The following is an 11374-nucleotide window of genomic DNA, read 5'->3' on the forward strand; positions in this document are numbered from 1 at the left end:
AAACTAAGACGGTTTTTAGGGTCTATTCTATTCCAATGATGTGATCAAAGTGGATTGAAGGCGACACTTTGGTGTCCTTTGATCACCCATGTATATGATGACCTAGGTGATCAAAGTGCTTTTCTTATCCATGGGTGATCAAAGAACACAAGTGTCACTTGGAGACCACTTTGATCACCCGGGTGATCAAATCCAGGTGATAAAAGTGGNCAAAGAGGGATAGACCGTTTTTAGAGCAATGAAGTGTTCTTTAAAGAAGCTGCTGTCTTGCTTGATATATCTTCTACCCAATTATTTAGAGGTAAAATACAAACTTGACCTTCATTGGTTGGGTTTTTATTGGCGCTCAAGCTGTAGATCCTGACTACACAGGAGTTGCAGTGGTAGGACCGGGACTCCGTTAGAGTTACGTTATTTGTTCAATCATCAATCAATAATTATTATATATTTGTTTTCAGTTTCCATTGGTGCCATCATGGTGATAAAGTTAGACGACAACAATCCCACGGCAGAGACCGAGGAAGAGGACCAGGAGACCAGAGACAAGACCACGGGACTGGACAGGTATATATCTACGCACATGTAGATACCAGTTACGACAAGACTTGGATATGCGTACTTGAGTACGCTTTTACATAATAAGTCAATTTTAGAAGGTTATTCTGAAATATCCATCCCTCTGTTATTAATGAAATATTGTGAGTAGAAATTATTCATAATGAATACTATTATTATAATAGTGAAAGAAAATGCTAGCTAAAATAATAACATTTTATCTATTTCCTTATTTGAAATTGAATTTGCAAAAATATTTGCAAGGACTAGTTTAAATTGTTTGGCGAATGAATGGTTGCCAAACTCAAATACTAAAATAAAAAATCGATTATTGAACTATTTATTACAATTGATCTCTGTTGTGAATCATAATAGTTCTATTGTTGATAGTCCAACAAAAAAATTATTAAAACATTCCTTATAATAAAGAAACTAGTGAGCAAACTAGAAAGAAAGATGTCATTGATGTGCCTATGATGCTTTGTGAAGAGATGTAAATGCACAAATTGTAAGTTCCTTTTAATATTAAGGAAACGCGCTTATGATGTTAGGTTTAAGAGTTATATTTGAATGATTGAAGTCAATATTTATTTATAGTAAATATAAAATAGTTAAATCTTCGAAATGGAGGATAAAAATCTCGAAAATATATCAAATTGATATTTTGATACAACTTTTTGAAGTTTGTAGTTACTAGTTCTAGTTGCACTCACTAGTTGGCGTCACTGCTTAATTAGCCAGTGGCGCCAACTGGTGGTGTACATATAAAGCCTTTACTGAAATTGAATTTGCGCTTGATGTTAATTAATAGGTTTTAACGTAGATAAAACATTATATTCAATATAAATATTTTATTGAGTAGTAACAAATTAAAAAATAATATTTAAAAAATACACGACGAGCTTTATATAAACATGAATATTATAAGTAAATCAAAATAAAGTTTTATACAACATATTTTCTGAAACTGTAAAAGAGCTATCATCCGATCTGTGATGAATATAAATAAGAGAAACGACTATTATTATATTTTATGTACTTAGAACCTTTTTTATTTTAGTTATAAGCGAATAAACTTCAATTAAAGATGAATTTATTATGTATTTTTAATATTTAATTACTGCCTATTAATATTTAAAATAACAAGCTTCGGTCAGAGTTTAAGGCAGGATACACACCACTTGTGTTAGTAGTGTGAATCGGGCTTTATAAGACCAAATACAGCTAATCATTGAGAACCTTAATCGATATCCACGTCAGGAATATTCTCCTGGAAGTCATCTAATCACAGTCAAGCATTAGATACTATAGATAGATGAACTACAACGAACTGTCCCACCCGTGACACTGATAGGAAGCGCCACCGTCAATACCGGATCGCTGATTCAGATTTTTCCACGTGGAAACTTTAAAGTTGAACCATGGGGGCGCCCCCTGTCAATGTGAGACAGTACATTGTAGTTCATCTATATCATCAGACTCATTCTGTCATCATGAAGATAGTAAGTATTTATTATTACCTATTCAGGGATGGCGAACCAATGGCACGCGTACCATTGACGGCACGCGCCAAAATGATTAGGGCACGCCACCAATCACAAAATTCACCATACAATAAAATAATAAACAATGTGTTTTGATTATAGGCTATCGTACTTATTTAATTTTGTTCTCTGCCACTGTAGGGTAAGGTCATGTCTTTCGCCAGTGGCGCCACTGTACGATACCCCTCATTGATAGCATTAGGTGTTATTTAATGGCACGTCTATGACTTCATCAAATATTATTTTGGAAAAGTGGCACTTTGATACATAAAGGTTCACCATACCTGACCTATATTATTCCCATTTACGATCCCATAAAGACCGGTACCAATCTACAGCTATGTAGAACTGCAGAAAAAAATATTTATTAATAACATGTCATAACGTAATTCTATTTTAAGAATAACTGTTCAATAGTCTAATGCTAAAAATTGCACCATATTATATTGAGCATCTAATAGTATAGTAAGTGTTTTATGAATAAGAACACGCTGTATATTGTTTGAAGAGCTTACTCAAGCAAGAAATCACCTGCATGATACCTATTAGGTATACTCGTATCTCCAGAACTCAAAGTTCGTATTTCCTCACATCCAAAATGCCTCTTGAAATTCCTTTAGCTAATAAATCTATAGTATTCTAAAATCACAGACAATTTCATTCCGTCTTTACTGTTAACGTTAAATTACTGTTGACTTAACTGGCGCTTTGTCCGGAGGCAGGAACCAGGCTGCTATAGCGCTACCTGGAAAATTAAAGGAATTTTTCAGTCAGCACATACGAGTCCGTTTAATTACTTGGCAACAGTTCCTACCGCTGCAACTCCTGTGAAGACAGGATCTACAGCTTGATCGCCAATGAAAACCCAACCAGTGAAGGTCACGTTTGTCCCGGGGGAAAGTTAAACTGTCATTGGACCCGCAACGAAATTAATCAGAAGAACATAGGAGTTCGAAGTTAAGGTTCGACTTCACTCCAGTGCAAAGTGGATGACAGGTGACAAACAAAGGTTTAGGGACAAACCTTTAAGGACAGCCTCGACGAATTTGGTAACAGTTAGAGAGAGTGGAACTCTTCATCTTCTGATTAGCTTCCTCACGAGTCCAATGGCAAACTTTAGCCTTCATCGGTTAGGTTTCGGCGGTATAGCTGTATATTTCCCACCTCTAGTACTAGGTAAGAACGAGATGTGGGAAAATAAGAATGTGAGAACTTACTTAGCACAAGCAGCGACCAGAGGTAAAACGTGACTTGGCAGTGGCGGAAGATGAGTTTCCCGACCAGGTTGATGCCTATAAAGGTGCTCGTTCGACCCACCATGATACTGAGGCATGCCACCATCCCTCTGGAAAAAATAATGAGATTGGATTACTTCTCCTAAATAGAGCTCTTAGGGAATCAGAGAAAGTTCCAGAAAGCAATAATGTATAGAATCTATCTTGAAGTTACTATCAATCCGAATTTAGATAATCTCTGTAATATTACACTATACAGTTTTAGAGGCATTGTGCTTTGGAAACTTCTCTATTTTTTAAGGTAGTGATGGAAATGACATTGACAATAGGTGCCCAATGGTTTTGATAACGAACCTTCGGTCGCTTGTTTTATCATCAATAGTCTAGATATGATTTAGCTTCTTCATCATCATTATCATCATCATCATCATCATCATCATCATCATCATCATCATCATCATCATCATCATCATCATCATCATCATCATCATCATCATCATCATCATCATCATCATCCTCATCTCAGCCATAGGACGTTCACTACTGAACATAGGCCTCCCCCAATGCTTTCCTTAGCTTGCTAGCTTTGATTTAGCTTAAGGTGGGATTAACGAGTGTTATTGCATAATAAATATTTTTTTCAATATTGAACTTACCTGTATGAGGTAGGATACAAATCCACGAAGTACGATGCCAAGATGCCCATCCCGAGGCACGTGCAAGTGAACAGCACGAAGAAGAACACAGAAGAGATCGGCTCCGGCATCAGGTTGAGGCAAACTCCACCCAACGACGATAGGCACAAGATCGTAATTAGCACAGCCTTCCGCCGGTTCGGCAGGTACGATATGACGAAGTTGAAGAACGAAAAGACAGATTGGGATGCTATGAGGGTGACCATCACGTTTTCCTCTATTGTGCCGATGCAGACGTCTGGTGACTGGAAAGAAGATAATGAATAACTGTCCCGATTAATTTTAATTTTAATTGTCATTCTTTTGACTGGTTCTGTAATGTTGACCGTTTGTTTTATCTATGTATGTGTATTCATGTGGCAGCAAAATAAATGTTATTCTATTCTATTCTAAATAATTTCATTTTAGCCCGATGACGTTATGTGTCTTTTGCCTGAGGAAAAAGGCACTATTTGCTCGACTAAGGTAGTGTAAGGTAGTTCGTAGTGCGCACTCGCTAAAATAATATTTTGTATATCTGAAAGTGTTGTGAATGCTTATACTAAAACGTTTGTTTTTATTTGTATAGAGAACAATAGTGTCTAGACAAACCTAAAAAGGATTTAGGACGCTATTTGGATCAAATATGTAATTGCTCAATAATGAATAATAAATAAATAAATAAAATAAATAAAGGTTAAATAATAAAAAAATATTTTCCTTACTTATCCTGTTCCTAATTAACTTCATACTATGACAAATAGTTATCAGATAAATATGTCAATGCCAGGGATGGATGAGCATTGCTATCGCCAAAATTATGAAGACTTTGACAAATATTAATTTTGCTTTCTTTTGTCACTTCTAACACTCTGACATGCTCTACTCTTGCCCTGATTGGTTTAGTTAGACAGTTAAAAAAATACACATACAGCCGAACATAGGACCTCCTCTTTTTTTGAATTCGGTTAAAAAATGACTAATACAAGAGTACATCAAATTCTATACGAACCTGTTCTTCCGGGGAGATGAGAGCGCAGATGTTCCCGGCTGCTGAACCCGTCTCTAGCGATAACCGGATCAGGTTCAAGATGTGCGGTAGCCAGACGAGGAAGCTGTTGTTTCTGGAGACAAAATTCTGTTTTAGAATCATTGTAAAAAGAACCTAAAAGCAACTTTGACATAAGAGTACATAAAATAAGACTTTTAAAAAATCAGTTCGATTCAAAAACTTCAAAAACATAATCTTCATCAATGTCTAAAGTTACAAATGCAACTACTCTAATCCACTTGGATTATTTTACCTCTAAAAGCAACTTACTTATGAAAATACTAGCTTTTCGCCCGCGGCTACGCCCGCGTGGAATTTTGTCTGTCACAGAAAAACTTTATCGCGCGCGTCCCTGTTTCAAAAACCGGGATAAAAACTATCCTATGTTCTTTCCCGGGACTCAAACTATCTCTATGCCAAATTTCATCAAAATCGGGTGCGAGGTTTAAGCGGGAAAGCGTAACAGACAGACAGACAGACAGACAGACAGACAGACAGACAGACAGACAGACAGACTTACTTTCGCATTTATAATATTAGTTGGGATGATTAGGTACTCATGTGTCCTTCTAAAACCAGGGGTTTCTCATCATTAAAATCCTGACTATGCCCTCGGGACCCGACGGACCTGAACCTGACCTGATCAAAACTGCGGACCACAGACCGCATTCAGTGTGCCAAATCAATAAATGTCAGTTGTATAGATTTACGCCTTACAACTCTTAGATGAAGAAAAGGACAATGCCACGTAGATAGCTAGGCCAGCTGTGCGTTATTCCTGAACGAATGCTATTGAAAGAAACCTGTTCTCACGTGATGTACACGACGAAGACGATGTAGAACAGCTGCAGCGTGCGCCAGAGGTACGGCGCGCGGAATAACGGCGCGCTTTGTTCAAACATCGCCTTGAGGAGCGTCGTCTGCTGCTTGGCCATGTCCTCGCTGAGTTTCAAGGATTTCACCTGGAGTTTTGAAAGGAAATCCTATTAATTCTTTATGGCCTTATCTTTAATTCTTTGATCTTCTAATGACGATATTAACATCATCATAATTTCAGCCATAGGAAGTCCATTGCTGAACATAGGCCTCCCTCAATGATTTTCAGATTGCTCGGTTGGTAACGGCCTGCATCCAGCGCCTTCCATGTGTCAATATTGTCTCAAAATTGTGGGTTTTTGAATGGTTGCATTGTGATGATTCATTGGTAACCTTGCCATCACATAAACTGTTATTAAAAAAAGAATTATGTGTTTAAAGTGAATACATTATTTTAACACCTGTTAATACCCACGTGACAAGCAAATAAATAAATTAAGATTTGATGATTCATATTTTATTGTTCATGTTCACGATCACGATACATAATCATGCATTTTCTTTATTTTTTAATATCAGCGAATGTATCTTTGCTGGTAAGAGCGTGCATTGTCTGTGAAAATTATAGTAATTCGACAAATTGTAAAACACCAACTAAAGAGATTATGTTTCAAGGATGCAACAGTTTTATCTTGACTTAGTTTTTTCTTTTTTGTTTATCTACTACACCATACCCTATACTCATCATTAGAGTTTGGTTGATCGCATACATAGACATTAACACTTCCAATGCCTTGTCCGGCCGGCCCCTATTCCCCAGGAACATGGAGACTTCACGGAAAAAGCAGTTCTATAGCTAGATTTTGTTAAACTCACCCCAAACTCGTCCTTAGAGTTCCTATGGTTGATCGCGTACATGGACCTCAGAACTTCCAGTGCCTCGTCCGTTCGTCCCCTGTTGGCCAGGAACTTGGGCGACTCGTGGAAGAAGTAGATAGCAATGGCCCCCAGCCCCGAAGGTAGTGCAAGCACGATAGTGAGCAGCCGCCACGGCCGGAATGTAACTCCGAACCAGAGGTCCGCCTCGAACTGCAGTTTTAGTGTGGGGTATGTGAGCACTGGAAAGTTATTGAAGATTTCGGGTATTAGGAACGCTATCTACCGGGCTAGGATGCGCGCCGTGATATAATTTTTTATCGATTTTAGACGACAAGTGTGGCTTACGATCGATAAACGTTTATCATGAAGCGCATCCTGGGCTTACTACTGGTAAACGGGACTATTCCCACCTCTCGTTCCCACCGCTGCAACTCCTGTGTAGCCAGGATCTACAGCTTGACCGCCAATTAAAACCCAACCATTGAAGGTCAAGTTTGTCCCGGGGGAAAGTTAAACTGTCATTGAACCCGCAACGAAATTAATCAGAAGAACATAGGAGGAGTTTGATTTAACTTCAAACTCCTCCTATGTTCTTCTGATTAATTTCGTTGCGGGTTCGACTTCCCTCCGTTGCAAAGCGGATGACAGGTGACAAACAAAGGTTTAGTAACCTTTATGAAAAAATGAGCACCATGAGCTATTAGCTACCTGCCAATAATATTATGGGCTTACTGGTAAGTACGCATAAAGCATCTTAGTTAGTTTCAAGATTTTTTAACTAGCACAAGTGTGTATATGGGTATCTAATCTACGCTATAACTAACCTCCAGCAACAGCAGGTGACAGCAAGATGAGGCAGGTCATCAGCAGCATGTATTTGCTCCGCACCCTCTGGATGCAGGACTCCCCTACCAAGGTATAAGTGGCAGAGTTGGCAGCGCAGGAACTGAAAAGTATACTGAAAGTTAAGCTGGCACATTGGAACCAACAGGTGTTGAGCCTTTGAGACACATGTGGCAAGATTGTGATAAGATGTAATGTGACATGCAAGAAGCAATTTTAATTTGAAAATGTTTTATTACACTCTGTTGCTAGCTCGCCAAAGTTATTGAATTAACTTTTATGTGTCTTTCAAAATATGTAATAGCAATGTAGTTAAGTGTCATTTTAATTCTAGGTCCACAAGACAAATAGTACCTACAAATAAATCAAAAACATAATTCATGTGACCGCTTCGTTTTCATTATAGCTCTTTGATTATTTTATTAAATTGGCTTATTTGCCGGTACAGTCAAAACTCTTAATCAGTCAAAATCGCTTTTGACTGCAATCAGTCAAAAGTGGTTTTGAAGGATGCCTTGGTCCTTAGAGCTTTTGATTGATTTAAGATTTCGTCAAAAACAAAAATAAGATAAATAATGATAATTTAATTATGCGGTTTTTCTCGTAAACACTCTTACGGAGCACGTCCCGGGCACGCAATTTAAAAATAAGTAAGTAAGCCTAATTCCCTACGAAATTAGAACCGGCATTGAATCTACATTTTGGTATGGAACTTACGAGAAAGTTCTAGATCTAAGACTTCCGCGATTAGGGGGCTTATTTTGAAAGTAGCTGATTTTGGAATCGTTCGACAGGTGTACTTTAGACTTTAAAGTTCGATTGCAAGCACATGTAAATGTAGAGTTCCAAAGATAATAATTGGCTCTATTTTATAATTATTTGCAGTAAAGGAATCACTACAAGGGAACACTTTGTTGCTACTTGATGATTTAGTGCTTTGATGGGAAAATTAAGATTTCCACAGTAGTATTATAGCCTGACCAGGAACATAAAAACCCTGGCATAGAGGCGCGTCAATCGCATTTGATAGTGCAACACTGAGTACAGTCGTACCTGTGTTAAATTAATAGGCTAACTTTATGTATCAGGATTCAGGATTACGGGCTAAGATATTTTCATAAATTAACCAAAAAATATTATTATAGGTAACCTGGTTTAAATAAATTAAATGAAACCATCAATCGAGCTAGTAGGATTTATTTTATTATTCATCAATAATCAAATTCAGAACTTGAATATTCAACTGCAATGTTTGGTCATGAACGCTTCAACCTCGGTACTTCTTTCCCAATTCCATAAAATTCAACACTTAGAAAGTGACAGAAAATTTTAAAATAGGTAGTTGAAACAAACCACAGCTAATTTTCATAGTGGACTGTACTATACGATAAACATGACAGTCAATTTGACAACCTTTGTCGGAAACATTATTCAATGAAAATATTGTCCGAACCCTTAGTATTTCTCTTCGACAAATACTTTAACACATTGTGAACCACTTTTCTTTCACGACTATAAAAAGATTTTAGCAATTTAATTCACAAAATCAATTGCGCACATTTAAAATAAAGTTTGTTTACACTTTGACAGCAATAGACTGACATGCAAGGTGACATGTCAATGAAGTTTTCAGTTACTGTTGCCATTAAAAGAAATTAGTACCATTAGTTTTCCGCAACATGGCGAGGGTTTTTATGTTCCTGGTCAGGCTATACATTCTGATACCATAATGCTTCTAGTGTCAACAACATGTCTTATGAAAGAAAATAATAGATACAGATATTACTACAAAGAGTTTGACGAAATACTTTTTAGCCAAGTTTTTTCAGTTCTATATTTAGCTCGCACGCAGTCATTCACAAAAAACGAAAATGTTTCAGGGCGGAATCTCGAGCGACTACATAATAGTGCCCTTGTAAACAAGCGCGCGCGCAACGTTCTTGGCATTCGCATCAATTGCGGCGCGTCGATCACCATTAACTGCGCGGGTCATATTAATAATACACGAGGAAGTTAATCATAATCAGCCCTTTGGGCTTAGGCCCAGAACAGACGGTGAAACGCAACTGCAACGAAACTGCAACTGCTAGTTACTTTTGAGTTGCATCTAAGTTTCTGCCATAGCGTCCGTTGAGAGACCACACAATATGACGCGACCAGTTTGAAACTTTCAGTTTCATTCATCAGAATCTTCAGAAAGTTGCAGTTTCGTTGCAGTTGCGTGTCACCGTCTGTTCTGGGCCTTAGTTGACCATTAAAGTTGTCAGCAAAAAGTAATAAAAATTTCAAGAAAAGACATTACAATCGCAAATGAAGGATTTCCCTTTTTACACGACTGCGCCAAAAGGGTTATTAAGTCCTTTGTTTGGGGCTCTGGGCTGAAAGAACATCAGACTGAACATTTTTGTCGCTTTTGAGTTTTTAGCATCTAATATAACAAACTGTACTGACTGTTGAACTACAGAGGCAATTTATTTAGCTGCCGGTCAAGTGGCTCTTCATTATCATGATTTCATATGAGGCAATTGATCATATCATGAGACAAGTCATGTTGTAGCTAGAAACTAGGTATTTTATTAGACTGTTGCACTTGCCTAAACTTTCTCAGCACACAAACGACTAACGAAATGAGTAAGTATTATAACGATGATCACCTTATTTATCACGAGAATAAGCATTGTTGTGCTTTTGAAGTTAAATGAGGTTAGATAGCCAATTTTTCTGTGGTAGAAGATTCTGGATGATGCTAGCTTAAATCTTCAGCCTGATCATAACTTTTCATCAGGTAAGATGTAAGCCAAGAGCCTCCTTGAAAAGGTCTTAATGACAACTAAAGAACTCACAAGCAAACGGCCAGGGGCAAGATGTAGCCCCACAGGCCATACAGACAGCTTGGAGCAGTTAGTATCGACAGCTTCAAGCTGCAACTGCATAGCAAACCACATTATTCTACGAACACATACATGGAACCGCTAGCTAGCTTTGCAGCACAGAAATTCCATCGTGCGGTCACGTAGTCGCCAGGTATACCGACTGCTCTCGCGCAGTTACCGCCGCCCGCGCTTTTCATTTACGTCACCCGGGAGTGTAATGATCCTGAGAGTTTTATTTTTATCCACAACGAGGAAGTTCTTGGCCTGTATCTCACCTGATGGTACCTAAGTGATGATCAGGCTGAAGGTGGAAGCGAGCATCACTCGGAATCCTCAACCACGGAGGAACTAGCTATCTTACCTCTAACTGCCGGAACACAACAAGGCTGTTAAAATTGTTGTTATGGTGTCAGACTTAGGTAAGCTGGTGGTAGCTATAGTCTGGTCGGTGAGCACGTACCCCCACTGGGAATCGAACCCGGGACCTCTGAAGCAGGTGGTCTTACCACTAGACCACAGAGGCGGTTGTAATGATACTCACAAGCAAACGGCCAGGAACTTGAGGAAGGCCAGCACCAGCCTGTTAGGCGTGACGCTGCACAGGCAGGACAGCACGCCCTGTGCACTTTTGACTTGTTCAGCAGTTAATCCAACTGCTCCAGCAGATATCAATGGCATCTTTAAGCTACTAACTATAACTGCAAGAGCGGGCCGTGTATGTTGATCACTGGCTAACTGCTCGAGCTGTCCAAGTATGACTTGCCGTAGATACCACTCAAACAGGATACCTGAGGATGGATACTCACAAGCAAACGGAAATATGGAACCGCTAGACCAGTTACGACTGCTTCGGGCGGTTCGCAGCACGGAAACATCGTGCGGTCAAGTAGTCGCCAGGTATACT

At 38.6% G+C, this 11374-nt stretch overlaps 1 protein-coding gene across 1 annotated transcript; it reads right to left on the minus strand.

Moving 5' to 3' along the window:
• Positions 1 to 449: 449 nt before the first annotated feature.
• On the minus strand, positions 450 to 11148 carry LOC114349556 (solute carrier family 22 member 5-like). The gene is made up of 8 exons (XM_028299969.1): positions 11012 to 11148; positions 7579 to 7700; positions 6752 to 6993; positions 5873 to 6021; positions 5021 to 5132; positions 3991 to 4274; positions 3317 to 3444; positions 450 to 2844 (listed from the first exon to the last, which is right to left on the minus strand). Exons 1-8 carry the CDS (start codon positions 11146 to 11148, stop codon positions 2780 to 2782), a joined length of 1239 nt encoding a protein of 412 aa, XP_028155770.1. The 3' UTR covers positions 450 to 2779.
• Positions 11149 to 11374: the final 226 nt, after the last annotated feature.

Source organism: Ostrinia furnacalis, unplaced genomic scaffold (genome assembly GCF_004193835.3).
Source record: "Ostrinia furnacalis isolate ACB-3 unplaced genomic scaffold, ASM419383v2 OfSCF0694, whole genome shotgun sequence".
NCBI lineage: Eukaryota > Metazoa > Arthropoda > Insecta > Lepidoptera > Crambidae > Ostrinia > Ostrinia furnacalis.